General features: G+C 49.2%; 1 protein-coding gene across 1 annotated transcript in view; it reads right to left on the reverse strand.

Annotated features, from left to right (window-relative positions):
• Nucleotides 1–20,631, reverse strand: part of ANKMY1 (ankyrin repeat and MYND domain containing 1) — a gene marked incomplete at both ends in the record, with an annotated part of 39,816 nt that extends 19,185 nt beyond the window's left edge. Inside the window, 10 exons of the mRNA XM_080933266.1 lie at nt 310–450; nt 1,058–1,198; nt 3,137–3,308; nt 4,195–4,640; nt 5,415–5,573; nt 5,890–6,106; nt 7,650–8,122; nt 14,198–14,341; nt 17,439–17,613; nt 20,489–20,631. Of these exons, the coding sequence (XP_080789392.1) occupies nt 310–450; nt 1,058–1,198; nt 3,137–3,308; nt 4,195–4,640; nt 5,415–5,573; nt 5,890–6,106; nt 7,650–8,122; nt 14,198–14,341; nt 17,439–17,613; nt 20,489–20,631 (2,211 nt within the window). The remainder of the gene's footprint in view (nt 1–309; nt 451–1,057; nt 1,199–3,136; nt 3,309–4,194; nt 4,641–5,414; nt 5,574–5,889; nt 6,107–7,649; nt 8,123–14,197; nt 14,342–17,438; nt 17,614–20,488) is intronic.
• Between the last annotated feature and the right edge of the window lie 356 nt (nt 20,632–20,987).

The following is a 20,987-nucleotide window of genomic DNA, read 5'->3' on the forward strand; positions in this document are numbered from 1 at the left end:
AGTCTCTTCACTGAGATTCCTTGTGAGCCTCTTGCTCTGGTCCTGCTGGTGGCCAGTAGCTCTCTATTCCCACTGCTGCCGGGACTCCTGTCCGCTCTGACACTGCACCCTAGGAGCTGGGACCAATCTCCTTCCCCAGCCCCTTCCCTGCGGCCTCAGTGACCAGGCTGATAAGATGCCAGAAATCCATGGAGAAATCTTGGGAAAGTGTCTTCATCTTCTTTGGAGACCAAAGCCCTTCCCTCCACCATCACACTCCTCGCTGTGACAACCCAGCCGACCCAGGTCAGGGCCCCCGTGGCTGCTCACCTTCTTGTTGTCCTCCCTCTCACAGGCCACGTGCAGGGCTGTGCGCCCACCCTCCTCTGGGATGACCTTTTGCCTGGAGTAGTAGTTCTTGGGTGGGCCCGGCTCATTGTTGAGCTTCAGGCTCGAGGGCAGGAGATCACCCTGCGGTAAACACAAGGCTTGAGGCAGGTCCTGTGTGTCCTTCCCCTGGAGCGCCCACTTGCAGACTACATATGTGGAGTATCTTCCCACAACCCCCCACGCAGAAGTCTCCGAATTGTCCTAGTCATAGAGAATCCCTTAGCACTACCAAGCCTGTTTTGTTGTGGTATCAGTGGTGTTTTTGTGTTGTTGTTTGTTGTTGTTGTGTGGTACTGAATAATGAAACCCAGGGGGGCTTCCTGCATACTAGGAAACCGCTCTATTTGAGCTACATCCCCAGCCCCTCCCTCTTTTGGAGGCATGGTCTCTCTATGGAACTTACTATGTAGACTATGCTAGAACTCACAAAGATCTACCCACCTCTGCCTCCTGAGTACCAGAAATTAAAGGCTGGCTACATCTATGTCTGGCTACATCCCCAGCCCTTAATCAATTATTTTTGCCTGTGTGTCAGCCCTACTTCCTCCCATGGCCACAGTTGGGTGCTGATCCTCCTGGCTTGCCCACACCGGAAGGGGTCAGCGATCAGAGCATACACATGAGTTGCTCTGTATCATCCCAAACTTCTTGTCAGTAGGCACAGCTACAGGTCCATGCAGAACCGCACCTTGCCACCTTTGTATATGTAGTCTTGGTCCGCTGCCTTGGCATCCACATTAGTGACTGCATGGAGCAGCAGTTCCGTGATCTTCACGCCCTCCTCCCCAGGAAGTGAGGCTGCGATGTGGAGCGGGGTCAGGGACCGCAGCTGCAGAGGAAGCATGGTAAGGGTGAAACCCAATCTGCAGCCTAACGGGTGAGGTCATGTTAGGACCGATGTCAGGGTCCTTGCTGCCTGAGCTAATGAGGGGATGCATACATTACTGAAACAATTTCAGATATCCACAGTACCATCTTCACAACAGCCTCATGGGTGCAGGATAAGAAGGCCCAGGAGGGCATGAACAGTGAATGGACTGAATGTTCTCAATGTGCCATGTGACCCACAGGTGTCCAGATAGTCCACAGGTGTCAGTGTAACCCACAGGTGTCAGTGTAACCCACGGGTGTCCAGGTAACCCACGGGTGTCCAGGTAATACACAGGTGTCCAGGTAATACACAGGTGTCCAGGTAATACACAGGTGTCCAGGTAACCCACAGGTGTCAGTGTAACCCACGGGTGTCCAGGTAGCCCACAGGTGTCAGTGTAACCCACGGGTGTCCAGGTAACCCACAGACATCCAGGTAACACACAGGCGTCCAGGGCCACAGCTATGAATTCTTGACTTGAACCCAGTTGATTTTAGGCCAACTGTCTGACACTATCTTCTAAGAGTAGCTCCTCCCTGACCCCACCAGGCCCTGGCTCAGATACACCACCATCTAACAGTCACATAGCTCATGGCCGACCTTCTGATCTCCCCATGATGGCCCTCTCCCCACTATCTGAAGGTGGTCTCTGGAAACCCTGCTCTCAAAGTGAATACCAGCAGCTGAGAGAAGCCAGCTAGAGCTAGGGAGATATGCCTCACTTGTCCCCAGCCTAGTTCAATATGACCTCACTCAGATAGGAAAGTGTCCCTGGAGCATAACAGCTGGAGAACCCCCTGAAGGCAGGGTGTGGTTAGCCTGGAAAGCAGAAAGAGCCCACTGTGAGGGGAATGTGCTGCTCAGGGGAGTGAGTATTCCAACACTGGAACCTGGCGAGGCAGCATTAGCTCTGCACAGCACACAGGGTTCAGACAAAGGGGCAAACGGCAGCCAGTACCACTGAACCCTGATGAGATGATATTCTTTACCCTGTCTCATAGGGCAGCCAAACAAGGAACACTGGGGTCAGATGGGAACTGTGCAGGAATCCTAGCCTCCCCTTGACCTTCTCCCTAGGGCACAAGGCCGGGAGATTTCCAGGGACTTTGAGAGTTGAGGTAGTGTGATTTCGGTGCCTGAGGAAACTGTAGCATAGGACAAGCAAGGTTTAGACAAACTGAGCTCTGAATCCCAGGAAGTCTAAGAACCTCTGCAGCAGCTCTGAGTTTCTGTCCTCCACACACTTCCAGCACCACACACAGGTTTGTGTGTCGAGAATGATGTGCTTGTCAAACATGTGCCCCTGAGAGGTAAGCCTAGCTCAAAATGGGAAGTAACTAATGCCTGAGAGTGCAGAACAGACCACTGGCTTCCATCATGGGCAGCAACAGTGCAAGACAGAAGGGACACAGACTGTGGTCAAAAGGAAACACAGAAACAGACAGGTGGGCAGGAAACCCAGGTTTGGTGTTTGCTGGCTAGATTTACTGGGCTAAAGGGATTCAAACACAGTTTGCTTCAGTTCTTCCTGTCTCTCCGTAAAGCTGATGCCATTGTGAAAGAGTTTGGGTCTGGCCTTTGCTTCCCCTCATAAGCCCTTGTCTTACACTTATTTCAGACACAGGGGAGGAGATACATTAGAAAACTAGACATGTCCTGGTGCACTGTGAGAAATAGCGCCCCTTCAGAACCATATGTACCGACATGATAAAACCTCAGTGGTAGGCCACCTTCCTCCTGTTTGCCAACACCTCACACACCAGATGTTTACAGGAGGGTGAACCAGCTCAACTGCTGGCTCTAGGGAGCTGTGGGCCTCTGTGAAGAGGGACTTTGGAGTCTGTGTGTGTCCCCCATCCATCTTGCTGCTGACAAGATGTGGCCACTGACACCTACCTGTGGAGGAAACTGAATATCTGTCTGGGCCCCACTCATCAGTAGCAGCCTCACCCCTTCCACATCCCCAGCCTTCACGGCAAAAAACAGAGCCTGCATGGGCACTTGACATAGGTTGGGATCAGCACCTCTACGTAGTAGCAACGTGATGGTCATCCAACGGTTTCTGCGTCTGTAGGGACCAGAAGGGCAGGATCACAGGATGGAAGGACAATATTCTCCATGCAAGGGATGATGGATGCTGACAACACAGTACCCAAACACTGCACCCCAGTACCTAATCTTTCTTGAAAGTACCCTAAGGGTATGTTCCTCACCCTGGGAAGCACCGAAGTATAGCTAACGAGAAACTTCCCTGAGTGGGCCACCCAGGCCAACCTCAGCTGTGGCCCTGCAGAACTTCAGCCAAGAATGGGTCACTTAACCTCGCTGAGGTTCCTCATGAGATGAGTACTGGCCCCTCCTAGAACGTGCGGCGAGCAGTGAGGTGGAAGCCTGCATACACACACCACGCACTGACCACGTATTGAGAGTGCAGCCCCATCAGGCAGCACCGTTGCAAGGGGGCTGCTTTAGGGTTTCTTTTAGTATGGCAAACCACTATGGCCAAAAGCAACTTCTCCTTCCAGGTTCATCATTGATGGGAAGTAGGGGTAGGGGCTCAAGCAGGGCAGGAACCTGAAGGCAGAAGCTGATGCAAAGGCCATGGAGGAATGCTGCTTACTGGCTCTCTCCCCGTGGCTTGTTCAGCCTGCTTTCTTATACAGCCCAGGACCACCAGCCCAGGATGACACCACCCTTAGTGATCTGGGAACTTTCATATCAACCATCACACCTCAGGCTTGCCCACGGCCCAATCTTTCGGGGCATTTTCTCAGTTGGGGTCCCCTCCTCCCAAATGACTCTAGCTTGTGTCAAGTTGACATAAGATTAGCCATCTCAGGTCCCAGAACACTGCTCCTAGTGGTGGTGCAGGGCTGTGATGGGTCACAGCCCACTGAACACAATGCATCCTGGAAGCAATCCTTCATCCCTACCATAGAGTATCAGTGACTTACTCGGCCATGGTCTGGGCCATTTTCCTCACGGTCCCTTTGTACGGGCAACGGGGGGACTGCAGCAGCAAACTGTAGGCCTGGGCACTCTTCTCCAGGATGTCCTTCGAGACGTGGATGGAATAGTTCCTCAGGCACAGGGTAGACTCAAAGTTGGTGTCAATACTGTACAAGGTGCTAGCATCCACATTTTCTGCCGGGTCCTCCAGCTCTTTCTCCAAGTCAGTGCTGACAGTCTTCACTAGGGAGACATCTTGCTTGGGAAGTTTGTTGTTGGACTCCCGGGATGACACAGACACCAGGGATTCAGCTAGACTGGTGGAGGGGTGCAGGGATGTCTTTAATTCCTCTCCACCCGAGACGGATACACCCGGGTCGTAGAGATAATCTATGTTTGGATCCGCAAACAAGAATGAAATTTTGGGGGTGACCAAGGATTTAGGAGATTCCTATAGCAAAGCACCAAAAAGGTCTCATTAGAAGAAGGAACTGGAGCTCTTCTCTCCTTAGCAGCCCCGGGAAGAACCCGAGTGGTGGTGTGGGGCTTCTTCACAGTCTACACACCCTTGCAGGGGCAGGGATGATTCTGAACTTACTGCCCCATACCCGAAGTAAGCTGCCACTTCTCAGGACTCTCAATGCCACCTGAGTCTCCCGAGCCTACAAAATATGCTCTATCTAGAACCGGGCATTGCTGAGAAACCAAGAAGTAACTGCTGGTGAGACGACCCCTCTTGTTCTTTCCTGCCCACGGGGCAGAGCCTGTACTGCATGCATCATGCTAAATAAAACTACACCATTAAAATTAGTTTCACCACTTTCTCATTTTCATATGACCACTGGGGGAAAAAATCCAATTATATATGCATGGCTTGTATTGCAGCTTGAATTATATTTCTATCCAGTGGTACTGGTTCCCCCATCCTCTGTCCGGATTCTCTGCCCCTTCCCTAGCCACATTGCCCTTCCAGCATGTTGGAGCAGGGAGGCATGTCTCGGCCACAGGCTGCTGTGCATGGGGCTCATAGAGAACGCACACCCCTTTGTCCCCGTGGCATGGCTCAGCATGGTCCCCCAGGTACTCTTCTGACCTCCTCCCCTCTAGTGTTATCTTTTCGTTCCCCACGTATGGCTCTGGTTCACACATCAGGGAGGGGGCTGTGGCCGTTTAGGTAGAAAGACGGTGGGATGTATGGCTGGTGTGGAGGTCAGCAGGGGCTGACCTGATGCAGGGTCCTCTCAGCAATGTTGGGATGGAAGGATTTGCTGGGGTAATACTGAAGGAAGCACATGCTGAGGGCTGTGAGGCCCTCATCCGTGCGCTTGTTCACGTCAGCCCCGTAATCCAGGAGAAGGTTCACAATGTCGAGGTGAGAATGTACCTGGAGAGAAGGCAAGGACAGACTTGTGAATGCAGCCTTCAGCAAACAGAGGAGGGCCGACTGCCATCCATGCTGTCCCCCACACGGCTGCAATGTAGCAGGACACACACAATACTCATGCTTGGCCTTGGTGAAAGGACACTAGGATACGTGATGGAGACATGAATGGATCACTCCCAGTCTGCCTCCATTTGGCCTTGAACATTACAACTGGGTAAGTGGGGGTTTGCTTATCAGCTCCTGTCAGACACTCCCTGTTAGAGTGGGCCACACAAGGCAGCCCCCAGGCCAGCGTTCCTATGCAAAAAGGACTTACGGCTGCAGCAGCGAGCACAGTGTAACCCTTGGAGTCAGCCACATCAGCGCAGGCAAGGTTGTCCCTCAAGATTCCAAAAATCCAGTTATAGTCCCCTTCCTCAGCCTTCATGATCATCTTCTTGGAAATCTGCTCCTTGGGGCCACTGGGCCCAAACTTGCTGCGATTCCCCTCCAGGATGGCAGCTATGTTCCAGCTGGTATGGGCATCCTTGTTCCTGGTAGTACAACAGGCTTCGTTGGTATCAGACTAGGATCTAGATAGCCCAGTACCGTCCATGAGAAAGAGCCCACGAGGAGCTTCTTCCTCCACCCCTCCTTCCTCTGACTCCTCAGCAATCCCCTTCCAGCCTTGGGCTCTCTGTTCTCTACTGCTACTTTATCACCGTGACCCCTGATGTCTGCACTGCCTGCCTGTTACAATCAGGATGGAGTATCCAGTGAGGGAGACGATCTAGAGATAAAGTGTCCAGGCTAAGTTCTACCCAGTAAGAACTACAACTAAACCGCATCCATGTCTGACTCCTCTGGCTCACTCCAGGTTTGCTGGAAAATCTGCTCTCAACACTAGGACCCCTCGTGAGCAAAAAGCTGGCATACACATAGCCCCACTGCTGAGAACCAAGCACATACATCCCACCTTCTACTCGTTTGCTTTCTGCTGTAATGGAGAAGAGCATGTCCCGTAGCCCATCACTCAACAATGAAGCTTCCTGTGTGCCCAGAATGCCATTCACAATCAAGAACTCGTGGGTTTACTCATTCAGTAGTTGTCAGTGGTTATGAGAGCATCTCATGGCTGCACAGTGGATGGGTGGATGGGTGGGTGAATGGGGTGAGTAGATATGTGTGGGGGTTGGATGCATCATGCATGAGTGAGTGCATGGGTGAACTGGGGGAATTCATGGATGAGCGTTTAGATGCATGGGGGTTGCATGGGTCGAATGGACGAGAAGACAGGTACAGCAGCATCGATGGAGAGAGTTAAGTGGGTACATAGAGAGAATAGATGGATGGGTAGATGGTGGGTAGATGTAAGGGTGGGTGAAAGAATGGATGAGTGGGTGGATGGATGAGTTATTTGATGGGTCAATGAAGTAGGTGTATAGGTGGATGGATGAATGGACGATGAATGGATGAATAGATAAATGGAAAAGTCATTTGTGCCCATCAAATTAATTCTAAAATGTCCATTGACATCTGAGAGCCACGTTTAAGGATGTAAGAATAGATTTGAAATACTTGAGCATTTTAACTTTTAAGGTTGTTTTCCCCAGGTGGATGCTGACTTTCCCAGTATACTCCAGGGTATGGAGGGGATGGTCAGAGACAGCAGGGCAGTGCAAGTTTTCATGGCTTTCCTTGGAAAGGACAAAGATCTAATCAGCCTTCAGGCCCCATTCCTTCCCCACATTCTACCCATGGCTCTATGTCACAGACTTCATTAATAAGTGTCGAGAATAGCTGCCTCTTCTGCCGTGTGGTGTGCACAGGGACTTGACTCACAGAACCTCTAACTCTGAGACGTGGATGCCTCACATCTCTGCCTGGCTCCCTATCCTCAGGGCACCTGTCTGGTCTCACAGCACGGTAAGAGCTGTATGAGTTGCTAAAACAAATGCTGCGTGTTCACGTTCATCCAACAAGCAACACTGAAAGGTACCCAGGCACTTCTAGTGCCCCCTGCCCCGCAATGCAGAACATCAGAACACTTCCCAAAGGGGGTCCCTTATTCAGTGAGGGGACAAAAATGGAGATCACCTGAACTTGTAAGTTTGCTTCTGGACTTTGACCAACAAAGGAGTCTCATTTGTTACAAACCAGGGCTCTTCATCTTCAATGAATGGAGGGATCTCGTTCATGAAGATATGGTCATCTAGCTCTTTCCGCAGGGAGTCAGGTATGGGCAGGTGGTTATTGTTGGTTGAATAGACATGTATCTCTGGAGGCAGCTTTAGGTCGTCATTCAAGAGATACTGTTTATAGTCATAGAAGAAAGGGTCCTGCTCCTCAGAAAGACCCAACTCCACTTTCTCCTCCTCCGAGAGACTGATTCTCCTCCTTGAGCTTGTGAGGAACGCCAAGAATTCTGGGTAGTTAATCAAGGAGAAGCTGCTGGGAACCCTTGTGCACAGCTTAAGGAGATGATCCCGGAACCACAGTCCAACATCCTGGCTGCCGTCAGGATAGCTCTCAATGCCTGGCCCAAGCCTTTGGTCCTCTTTATACAATCCCTGTAAGGGAAGCCCACGGGGTCAGGAGAGACACTCAGTCAAGCTTTCTACTAGGTGACAGTTTCCTAAAACCAGCAGAAGGAATGGACTCCTAAGAGATGTACTCATCCACCCACCCACCCCACACACACATATGCACACACACACACACACACACACACACACACACACACAAGATTATCTTACTCAGAGAGAATGTAGACACCTGGAGAGGCTGCTGTGACAAGTTGGGAGACAAAGGGCTGGGTTAGGAACAGCCTCTCTTGGGTGAGGATATGACCAAGGGTTCCCAGCTGAAGCTGTGATGAAGACATGTAGCTATGTTCGTTTCTGGAGACATCTACAACCCTGGAGTTAACTGCTAGACAGGCAGTTTTTTACCTACATGCATTCATACACAGGGACACTGCTGCCCGCTTTGTTGTACTCAGTGAACATTCAAAGCCTTTTTATTGTTTGATTTTAGATAGCATCCTTCAGAAAAGCTTGCTAGGAACCAGTCTCACCCCATTCGTCACTCTGATTTACTCTAGCCCTGCAGTAGACTTTGCTCCTTGCAACCTTAACCCCCTCTCAGTGTCTGTGGTTCTACTGTTTCTGGACAGCCTTTTTCGTGACTTAGAGATGAGCGTGTTCCTGGGTGCATGCATGAAACCTTCCAGTGTCAACATGCATCAGCCTTCCCTCTCCCACTCAATTAGCTGAAGGAGACATTGCTTCAAAGAAGGGCCTCCAGTGTGCTCCTCAATCACTGAAAGGAGCATACTCCCTCTACTCTGACAGGCTGTGCTCACTGCTTTGCTCCCATAGAGATGAACCCAGCCTCCATGGGCATGAGCCAAGAGGGGTAGAAGGATAGGAGGGAAAAAGCAGAGTGGGGAAGAGGGAAGTAAAAAGAGAAGGAGAGGAACCGCCCTTTGCTTTCTACGCTCTCCCATGGGACAGTTCTGTTTCTAGGCCTTTCCAGATGCTTTCATTGCGGCCCGCCTTGGATATGCAAAAAAGGATCTCAGACAAGAAAACAGTGGGCACTATCTGGTGCAGGAGGCTGAGTAAAGTCCTAGCTTCCCGAAAGGCATGCCCCTTTTAAACTGGCATCAAGAGATGCCCAGAGGTCACTGAGTAGTTAAAGGAAACAGGTCGGCCAAAGCCATTTATTATGTGCAAGCCGTGGTACCTGTGTCCATCCACCACAAAGAAATCTGAGCATCCGGTGCATATGAGGTGGACCCGGGATGTGAAAGGTCTGCAGCCTGACAGAGCAGACAGTAAGAAAAGGGAGGGCAGTGTCTGGGATGGCTTCACTCCGCCACGGTGGAGCTGCAAGGAGTGGCAGACACTTTTCCAGAAGACTTTGTGAGGAGCTAAGGCAGTGCAGTGGAAGAATTGTAGAGAAGTAAGAAGCGGAGTGGGACAGAGTCAGGGTTTGGGTGGTCTGTAGGCTAGATGGGCCTAGCAAGGAGGTAGCACCTGATCCGGAAAGCTCAGGAGACACTTGGGTAGGAAGCTGCATGAGCAAGCGGGCCAGGAGGAGAAACTGGAAAGACAAGGAAGACAAGGGTTAGAAGGAAAGAGGCACTCCAGGGGGAACAAAAGCTGTGTGTGTGTGTGTGTGTGTGTGTGTGTGTGTGTGTGTGTGTGTGTGTGTGTGTCCAACAGGTGTTCTTGCTCCAGACCCAGTAGCTCTGCTGGTAGAAAACAACTCAAAAAGATAATCCAAGGGCCATTGAAGTCAAAACAAGTTGTCACCTCACAACAAAACAGGCTTGTGCTTCCAGCTACTCCAGGGCAGAGGCAGGGAAGGGGGGGGGGTACACATTCAAGGTGGAGCTTTATTGCAGAGTGAGTTCAAGGTCAGCCCGAAGTGAGTCAGTAAGACCCTCTCTCACAATAAAAAGCTGAAGAGAGGACAGTGGATGTAGCCATGGGCACAGCACTTGCCTAGTACACACAAGCCCTAGTCTTAACCTTAATGCACTACATTTACTCTTCAAGGGACATGGTTCAAGATAGGAAAGATGCCACAGGGCTGAGGGCCGTTTTTAAATCGTATCACTGATAAACACTCACGTTACAGAGTTAGCATAAAAAACTCTTTGACCAAATTAACATAAACACTAACATATAAGCAGACAATACACCCCAGAAGATATACAGACAAGAATGAGACAGAATCGACATCACCTGCCACCAAGGTGCTCCAAGCCACATCACAAGGAAATGCCACAATGATCCACAAGAATCCTAATGTTTAAAAGTCTGACGGCCGTGTGCTGAGGAGAATCTGGAGTCACAGCAGCGTCCCTTTATTGACGGCCAAAATGCCATGGCCACTTTGTGAAGCAGCTTGGAGGGCTCTTATGAAACTGATTGCACACTTACCACTGTAACTCACTGCACACTCACCACTGTAACTCACTGCACACTCACCACTGTAACTCACAGCAACTCACCACTGTAACTCACTGCACACTCACCACTGTAACTCACTGCACACTCACCACTGTAACTCACTGCACACTTACCACTGTAACTCACTGCACACTTACCACTGTAACTCACTGCACACTTACCACTGTAACTCACTGCACACTCACCACTGTAACTCACTGCACACTCACCACTGTAACTCACTGCACACTCACCACTGTAACTCACTGCACACTCACCACTCTAACTCACTGAACACTCATCACTCTAACTCATTGGACACTCACCACTGTAATTCACTGCACACTTACCACTGTAACTCATTGCACACTTACCACTGTAACTCATTGCACACTCACCATTGTAACTCATTGCACTCTTACCACTGTAACTCATTGCACACTTACCATTGTAACTTATTGCACACTCACCATTGTAACTCATTGCACTCTTAACACTAACTCATTGCACACTTAACATTGTAACTCATTGCACACTCACCATTGTAACTCATTGCACTCTTAACACTGTAACTCATTACACACTCCCATTGTAACTCATTGCACACTTAACACTGTAACTCATTGCACACTCCCATTGTAACTCATTGCACACTCACCACTGTAACTCATTGCACACTCATTTTACTATAGTATTTGTATTTAGTTCAGTCTTTCCAAAATATCACTTTTAAATATACCTGATGGTCAAAGCCTCACCCCCTTGGTCTTAATAAATCTTTGTGATCTTATCTGTGGAGCTGAGGGTGTAGATCAGGAGAGCATAATCCTAGCATGTGTATGGCCCTGGGCTCCACCCCAGCACTGCCAAAATTAGTTAAAATTATGGGGACAGACACAGTACAGTGAAACTAATACCCCCACATTTCCAAATTTATATAACTTTACTAACATTAAAATTAGACTTTGGGTCATGAAACAGTGAAGAGGGTTTTGTTTATTTTATTTTTGCCTTTTTAAACTTATTTTGAGACTGAGTCTCCCTCTGTAGCACTGGCTCTCCTAGAGCTTGCTATGTAGACCAGGCTAGCCTTCAACTCATAGAGATCCACCTGCCTCTGCCTTCCAAGTGCTGGGACTAAACCTAGCCTGAAGGGATTTTTTTTTTTATAAAGGCTACATCAGTTTATTATAAGAGGGCATAAAACAACTTCCAGGGGCATACAATAAATCTAAAATTCTACCTATACAAGAAATAAAATCAAAGTAATCAAGCTGAACGTAGAAACCGTTAAGGCACAATTTTCAATGTCTTCAGTGGTGCTGAGACACTCTAACCCTAACCGACCACTGACAGAACCAACAGGCAAAAGAATGATAAAAAACAAAACCTTTATATTCAGCCTAAAATAGGACAAACAGCAAAAACATGTGAGTCGGGAACCCCTGTGGTCAGCAACTGCTGAAACGCATTTAAAAGTTGGACTTGGCCCTCTGCATATGTAACAGTTGTGAAGCTTGGTCTTCTTGTGGGACTCCCCACTGTGGCATCAGGTGCTGTCTCTCATTCTTTGCCGTCTTTAGGGACCCTTTCCTCCTGGGTTGCCTCACACAGCCTCAATATGAGGGGAGATACCTAGTCTTACTGCAGCCTGTATGCGATGGTCAGCTGATATCCATGGGAGGCCTACATTTTTCTGAAGGGAAATGGAGGAGGAGTGAATGGGGATAGTGGGGGGGGCAGTATGAAGTGAGGGGTTTGAGAAGAGGGAGGGGAAACTGTGGTTCTGGGGTCTTCAGGATAGACAGAAAGAGAGATGAGATGAGAGAGAAAGAGAGAGAGAATGTATTTATTTTTTAAAAGTTAGCCTTGTATTGAGAGGTTCAGCAGGTAGAGACTGCCTATGCAAACCTCGTGGCCAGAGGTCCGTTCTCTGAATGTGTAATGTGTAGTGTGTAATGTGTAAGTGTAAACGTGGTACCAGCTCCACAAAGGTGTTCTCTGACCTCCACATGAACGGATTTTAAAAACAAGTCATGAACACTACAAAGTCGGCAGTGCTGGGTAGGCACGGAGAAAAAGGCCTGCAAGCCCAGCTGTCTGGGAAGCTAGGTAGGAAGATTGCAAAGTTGAGACCTGCCTGGGTTACCCGGTGAGCTCAAGGAACAGTCTGTGCAGTTCCATCAGACGCCACCTCAAAATGAGTAAAACGGGGTCTGGGAATGTAGCAGGGACCACAGGGACGCAGACTGCCGTCCTGCATCCATTGGTGGGGACAAACATCATAGCCAGGGAGCATTCAGACACATGGCCCTCGGACTGCACTCAGAAGGCAGGCATTTACTGTTTACATGCAAGCACAAAAGCCAACTAATCATGTGTGCACAACAGTTTTATTCATAATCAACCCAAACAGGAAACAAAGTCTAAAGGTCACAGTTAAGCTGTGGCGATTCTATAACATAGACTGCAGTAGCCATCGAAACAACAGGAACACTGGGCCGTGGAGTTGCCCGGTTGGCATTTCCTCTAGGCTCTGCCCCACGGTTACCTGGCAACAGCCAGGTATGCCTGACTCACTGTAAAAGGTGCTGCTTGCCCCTCCTCTCTCTTCTCTTCTTGCTCTCTTCTCCTCTTACTCCTGCTCCCTTACCTTCTGCCCCCTCTCCTCCCCATCCATCTCCTCCCCCTCCATGTGCTCATGGCCAGCCTCTACTCCTCCGAGTGCTCTCTCCCCCCACCTTTCTCTACCCCCTCAACTCCCTTCCCCATGCCCTAAATAAACTCTATTCTATATTATATCGTCTGTGTGGCTGGTACCTCAGGGGAAAGAGATGCCTCAGCACAGGTTTGCAGAGGTACCCCCTTCCCCCACACCAAACCAGGCCTCCACCAAACATATCCCTGGCTTCCCTTTCTTTTTATACAATACAAAGTGGCCGGCAGGCCAAGAGGAAGCCACAGAATCAATCTGCAGGGCTCCACCTTGTGGCCCTCTCTTGCAAAGGCAGAATTACAGGCAGCAGGTTAACCATGGCCAACTGGGGGGGGGGGGGGATGCTTACGACAAAGGCTTGGGGCACGGACATGGGCAAGGGAGCCATTCAGCACCCAGAACATGCAAACTTACGCTGGTTGAAACTTTAAAAACTTTCTAATGATAGAGTAGGTATAATTGTAAATTATATCTAATAAATTAAGGGGTGAAAAGCCATGTGTATTTTTTTCCCTCCAAGGGGGGGGGGAGGCAAATTTTAAATAATATGTATGAGAAAGAACCATTTCATATAGTAAAAGTAAATATTCATGGTACTTTTAATCCAAAAGATACATAACTTGATAATATCTCTCTGGGAGTAGCTACATGCATCCTCATTTTTTTATATTTTTTATAGATCTTTATTATTGGTAGTATTATAGTCTCTAAAATGAGGATGCTTCAGTTTTAAGTTTCCCAGAACCCAGATATCTTTTTCTCTAGTGTCCCAGATAATAGCTGCACCCACTCCTCACCTAAAAACAAAGGCCCCTCTAGACATAAACACGCAGTGCTGCTACCCCTCCCATGAGCACACAGAGCCCCACTCCAGCCTCGCCCCTCACCTAGACACATGGTCACCCTGACCCTCACTCCCATGAACACACTGGCAGCCCACCCGTCATGTGACCATGGGCTCTCCTCACCTGGAATAACTTGGTTTTCGTGTACATGGTGCCATACCCTTCTCGTTGGCTGAGATAAAATGTGCCTGTGAAGCTGGAGCCATCTGGCCAAGTGTAGGTACCCACGCCATGGTAATGGTCCCGGTAAAACTGCCCACGGTAGCTCTATGGAGAGGAGAGGACCATGAGCTTCCTACCTAGGAGAAGCCTTTGGAACCCTGACCCTTGCAGGTAACTGCTAGGCCGGGCTACAACACTGAATGAGGAGCCCGGGGCTGTGTTAGGCTTCTCAGGAGCTCAGACACAAGATTTCTATTACTCCAGGTGGTCAATGTGAGAACTGGCATTGGTCACTCAGAATATCCAGAGAGGTCTCCAGGCAGCCAGACCATGAGTTCACCTTCCCTACCTTCTGCTATGGTTCAGACCAGCTTGGGGGGTGCAGAACTGCATGTAGCTGCCAAGCCAGCACCCACCCTAGGGCTTGGCAGAACCCTCCCCTCTTAGAAGTCTGGATCCCACCCTAATGAGTTCTCTGTCTGGTAACAGAGTCCAGGCTGGCTGGAGGATGCTTGCTGGTAGGAACCCTGAAGCTGGCTAAGAACAAGGTAGGGCTGATCTATGACTCCTCAGTCCTGGGTCCATTGTGAGCCTCTGTGTCTTTGTCCTAGCTGAGCCCATTAGGTGAGTACGCCAGGTGAATATATCAAAGAGCATGGGAGAGAGAAGGAAGGTGTCCCCAACCCCTCAGGCTCTATACATGACCTGTATGCTGTTAGCTGGCATGTCCCTCCTCAGAAGATGCTGGGCCAGGAGCTCTAGCTATGGCTCATGAAGAAGTCATGAACAGTGAGCAAATGAGAGGCCAGATGAAAACTTGAGACACCATCATTACGGAGCCCCAAACTGGCTCCTGACATTCATGTGTTCCCGGACTCCTGGGAACTCTGCCCACAGCCGCTCCCATTCAGGGTCTTAGAGGACTCGTGCCCTTCCTCCTATCCTGACACCTCAGTTCTCCTCAGACCTCATCTGTGGTGGTTTGAATAGGTTTGGCTCTCATAGATTCCTGTGTTTGAATGCTTGGCCATAGGGAGTGGCACTATTAGGAGGTGTGGCCCTGTTGGAGAAAGTTTGTTACTGTGTAGGGGGGCTTTGAGGTCCCCTAAGCTCAAGATATATCCAGTGTGACAGTCTCTTTCTGACTGCCTTTGGATCAAGATGTAGAACCATGCAGGGCTGCCTGGGTGCTGCCATGCTTTCCGCCATGATGATAATGGACTGAACCTCAGAAACTGTAAGCCAGCCCCAGTTAAATGTCTGCCTTTATAAGAGTTGCCTTGGTCATGATGTCTCCTCACAGCAATGAAACCCTAAGACCGCCATTCTAAATAACTTCTCTCCCCACACCACCATTGCTCTCTCTAGTAAATATACCTCTAGTGATTCATACATACTCTCCAACCCATCCCACCTCTGAAATGTTCCCACCAGAAAGAATAGATAGCCACAGCATGCCCACCTCTGTCCCACCCCAGGCCACAGCTGTCTGGATCAACATAGCCTCCAGACTGGAGCTGGGCTCTGGGGCTTTAGAAATGAGGCTAAGAAATTCCTGTTCTTTCTGTCTCTTGAACAAAAGGGAAGAAGGACTGAACCAGATAATTCTGGTCTCAGGAACCACTTAGAGAAACCCTTGCCTCAGGCCATACTTGAAACAAAGATAAAGAAGAGGAGCCCATGACTCCCCAGATACCGTAAGCAACAGCAGACTGGAAAGACTGCATCGCCAGGGCTCCTAGGCTGCCCTGGAAATAAATCATCACCACCACCACCACCATCATCACCATCATCATCATACCCAGAAGTCTTCAAAGCACTGTTTCCCTGGTGACATTACCAGGCTTCAGACACACTGCATCCCCTTTTGCTATACACTGAGCCATCTTACCCAACCCCTGAAGCCAGAAAGCACAGACAAACTTGGGTTTTTAGGTTCAGTTTTGGGTCCTTGCCTCCAAGTAGTCTCCACTTAGGTCCTGGGCATAGCCTAGGGGTCCTAGGTGCATCTTCATTCTATAGTTAAGGGTATCCATGGCCATCGTTTTAATCTTAAACAGCAAGCAATTTCAATAAGGTAAAATGCATGAGTTTCTGCATAAATTAGAAGTTTTAAAACATTTTGCTCCCCTGGGAGAAACTTACTTTTGTTGTTTTGTCAAATCAAAATACTGTCAAGCTGCCTTCTAGTGATTTATATGCATGGATTAGTGCCACCACGCCCTTGGCCAGAAAGGCTTCTTTTTTTTTTTTTTTTTCCTTCTTCTTCTTTTTCTTCTTCTTCTTCTTCTTCTTCTTCTTCTTCTTCTTCTTCTTCTTCCTTCTTCTTCTTCTTCTTCTTCTTCTTCTTTCTTCTTCTTCTTCCTCCTCCTCCTCTTCCTCCTCCTCCTCCTCCTCCTCCTCCTTCTTCCTTCTTCCTTCTCCTTCTCCTTCTTCTTTTTTTGGAGTGGGCAGCAGTCAGTGTGGAGATTCATAACTTGTCAAAGTACTGAGAATAAATGGATAAGTCCTCGGCCCTAAGTGGGATGAGTGGATCTATCTCCCACTCCCGAGACTCAGGGGATGTGGCAGAATAAGCAGGAAGAGACTGTGAGAGCCAGAGAATGAGGAGATCTTTAAAACATTGGTTTCAGGGAACATCATGGCTGCTGAACTCTGACCTCACCATGCTGTGACTACCTGCACAAGACCTGCCTAAGATTCCAGTGCCCCAGTCCTAGCTGAGGCTGCTGGGGACGAGAAAGTCAGTTTCCTCCCTGGCTGTGGCCGCTGGCAGGTTGCCCTGTGCTCCAGGAGAGATCCCCATACCCATGCAAATGTGAGGAACACTAATTGCACTCAGTGAGCAACTGAAAAAGGAGAGGGGACATCAAGACAGGAAGGGGACAGTGCTGGATGGGTTGAAGGGAGTGGAGAGTGGGGTAAATATGATCAAGACGAACTGTATACAGGTATGAAACTGCCAATGAATAAAAAAGAATATTTTAAATAATAAAATGTTCACCCAGAATTAAAAAAAAAAAAACAAAAAAAAAAAAACTATCTTCTTCAGTCATAGCTTCCCAGACCCCACAACAGGATGTGGAAATGTACAGAGAACTCCTCTGGAATTCTGTAGAAAGCCTTAGTCCTATCCCGTGGGTCACTAGCAAGGTCCACAACACTGGCTCTCAGGAGAGAGGGCTCTGCTGAAGCTACCTACCTCACCTGTGGGCCAAGAGAACTCGCCGTACCCAAGCTTCATGTTGAGTCCAAACTCTCCTTTGTAAACACAGCCGTCCTGCCATTGCTGAACCCCTTGGACAAGCTTCAGGTCCTTCTCTCCCACAGTGTCTTCAGACTCCTCCTCATCCTCTCGGAGATCCCCGGGATGGTGCCTAGGAAGACAGAACACTCAGGGAGGAGCACCGCCCTCCATCCCACGCAGAGCACCGCCCTCTCCAGACAGCCCGAGGCTCCCAATTTCCTCAGAGGAAACGGAGACAGACAGAATTCGATAATTGCACAGGAAATGAACTCTGAAGGCAGGGTACAAACTGACAAGAGTAAATGTGCCCAACCCTGAGATAGGTCCGGTCAGCCCCTCTAGCTACTTCCAGACAGATGTGCCCAGAGCACAGTTCTCCCTTCTGAGCCGGCAGGACCAGCACCGGGCTGGGCAAGAAACAGACACTCAAAAACTCAGATGGATCCAGAAACGGTCTGAGGACAGACATCTCAAGGGGTAGCAAACTGACAGACAGAAGGACAGATGCAGAATGTGTGTACAGCGGTAAGGTGCGCCCAAGGCAGGTTTGCCTCACTCTCGACCTTGTGTTGACCTGAGCCTAAACCCACTCCATGCTCAGCCTCCTCTCAGCTCTCTTGGGGTGCAATGTGCTGATGCCTCTGCTCTGGAGACCCATCCCGATGTCTGGCTAGTGGCTAGGCTGGCAGCACACAACACGGAATCCTTCAGACCCTGTGATGGTTAACCTTGGTTGTCAACATAACTATAAATGGGATCAACTAAGACCCAAGCAGTTGGGCACAGCTGTGAAAGATTTTCTGCATCAGACCACCTGAGAAGATTTGTGATAAATCCAGGCCACACCATCCGGTTGCAGCCTATGTAAAAGGACATGGGAGGAGGAAGCTTTTGCCTGTTGCCCTCACTCTTGCGGGCAAGTTCATCTATCCTGCTGCTGAAGCATTCCTTCACTACAATACCTACTTCTTTGGTATTACAACAAAGACTAAAGATCAGCTGAAACATCCAACCCGTGGTCTCAACAACCACAACCAGATTCTTGACCTTCTTTTTAGGAGATAGCAATTGTTGAATTACTCAGACCATAGCCTGCAGGCCATTTTAATACATCATATGTATCTTATGTGTGTGTGTGTGTGTGTGTATATATAGTATTCTAAGTACATTATATATTATATATGATAGAATATAACATATATACTCTGTCAATCTGTCCTTAAAGAAGCCCAAGTAACAAACCCCTGACACCAGGGAGATCTCGAGAGCTTGTAAAGGCCCCTGAACCTAAGCTCAGCATCTACCCAGTAAAGAAAGGCTCCCGCTGTGAGAAGACAAAATATTTCTTCATGTACAGAAAGAAGCCAGGAAGAACAGATACTCAAACTATCATGATAAGGCAGAAGACACTGTTGTGGGCTGTTGTAAATTCTTCTCTTTCCTTTTCCCCTGTCCAGCAGGTCTTGTGGCACCAGCCGGCCTCAGACTTAATATGCATCCTATCACGATCTTGAACTTCAATCCTCCTGCCTCCACCCAGGTGTGGGACTGCAGTGACAGTGTCGCTGCCGTGACAGGTTTGTGCAGATCTGGAGGGGTTGAACCCAGGGCTTTGTTCATGCTAGACAAACACTAAAACTGAGCCACATCTCCAGTCCTGAGTTGAAATCCTAATGCTGGAGTCCTAAACACCAGAAGCTCAGAAATGTCCTTCCTATGGGTAAGTGATCCAAGCGAAGCGATTGGGTTGGCCCCTTGGCCGGTATGACTAGTTCTCATAAGAAATACACCTTCTTTGGAACATAGGAGCACACAGATGGGAGAAGAAACGCACAGAGGAAGTTCAATACAAGCTGGGGAGAGCTCTCTGAGAGAACTTCAAGCTGAGGCCCTTTGCTCTTGGGCTTCTGCCTCCAGCACTGTGGGAGGGTGGAGCCCTGTATTGGTCCCTTTTAAACAGAGATATTAACAAAGTGAGACCTGGCCTGAAGTTCCTCCGTCCTAACATGGATGTGAAGGCCAGTGAAGGGGCATTAGAGATGGGCAGCCTGACAGAAGGGGTATAGTCTCCTGGCTCCTTTCACCATTTAGTTTCTCCTCATCTGTGAGAGACGCTGTGTAGTCTGCTGGGCAGCTAATCGCAAACCACCGGGTTCTATGGGCTGGAAGCCTGAGGCACGGCTCTCAGTGTATTTGAGCTCATGGAGCCTTGCTTCCTAGAACCTGGTGGATGTGAGCTCCGGTTGGCAGAGAAAAGGTAGAGAGGGAAAAAAATAAGGCAGAGTTCTAGTCCTGTCATGAGGCTCCGTCCTCAGGACCCCATCTGAATTTAATGGCCTTCCCAAGTCTAGCCTCTACACACCGTCAAATTGGGACTAACATGTCAACATAAATTTTGAGGTGCATAAAGGATTCAACCCCAGCCCACTACAGGGGCAAGTATGATGAGTGCCATGCAGGTTTACTGCAGCAAGGCTCTGCTGAGGTTGGCCCAGGCAGCCCCTACAATTAACAACACAGTAGCAAAGGAGCTATGCTGCTAACCAGATGAAACCAAGATGTTCCTACAGTCCCCTGGAAAGAGGATTCTGTTGACAACCCCGAGGACAGTCATGGGATATTAGCTACCACTTACGCATCCTTTTTCCCTTGGATTGCTATAAAATTGAGTGTTCTCTCTCCAGAGACTATGCTAGGGAGGATAGAAGAACCTTTAGCAATTCAGTAGTCATAGTAGTAGCTGCAGCAGCGGTAGCAATAAAAAGAGTATTGCAGGCAGGGTCTTACAGTTCAGCCCTAGATGGCCCAGATTGCCCAATGTAGGCCAGGCTGGCCTTGACCTGATATCTGCCCCTGTCTCCCCAATGCTGTGATTAAAGTATGGTGCCACCATACCAGCTTCCCCTTTTAGGGATTTTTTTAAGGACTGCCCCAATAGTAAATTCCATTTGATGCTTGACCCCGTGGTGCTGACTACACCTTCCTGCCATTGAGTCCCCCTGCACCTTCTGGAGAAGAAAGTGTAGCTCTTCATGGAATCCTGGCTCTCCATTTCAGGAGACCGACCACTTTGCCCCTCCAGACCTCTGGAGCTGAAAGTTTTCGAGCCTTGGGAGTCTGGGGTAACAACGGAACGAACTTCTTCCATATCTCTCTTCTTCAAATCTAGAAACAAATCTGTGGTCACAATTTGCCCTCAGGACCGTAAACAGTGGCAGCTGGGGGAACTGCCCGCAGCCCTATCCACTAAGGTGACCTTTGAAGTCTTTTAGTCCTCTAGTTCCTGAGGACTCATGGCCTTATGGGGTGGGGGTGGGGTGGGGGCAGGGTTCCCTGGCCTTTCCAAGAACGGTCACCACTACAAGGGCTGTCCAGACCACGTAGGATCGAGCCTTGCCCACTAACCCCCACTAACCTTAAGGTTAACCTCAGCAGATAGACACCTTGGTCTAAACCACACCAAGGGTCTCAGAGCAGCGAACCATCTCAGAGTAATGGGGGGTA

This window comes from Micromys minutus (assembly GCF_963924665.1).
Source record: "Micromys minutus genome assembly, chromosome: 19".
Taxonomy (NCBI): domain Eukaryota; kingdom Metazoa; phylum Chordata; class Mammalia; order Rodentia; family Muridae; genus Micromys; species Micromys minutus.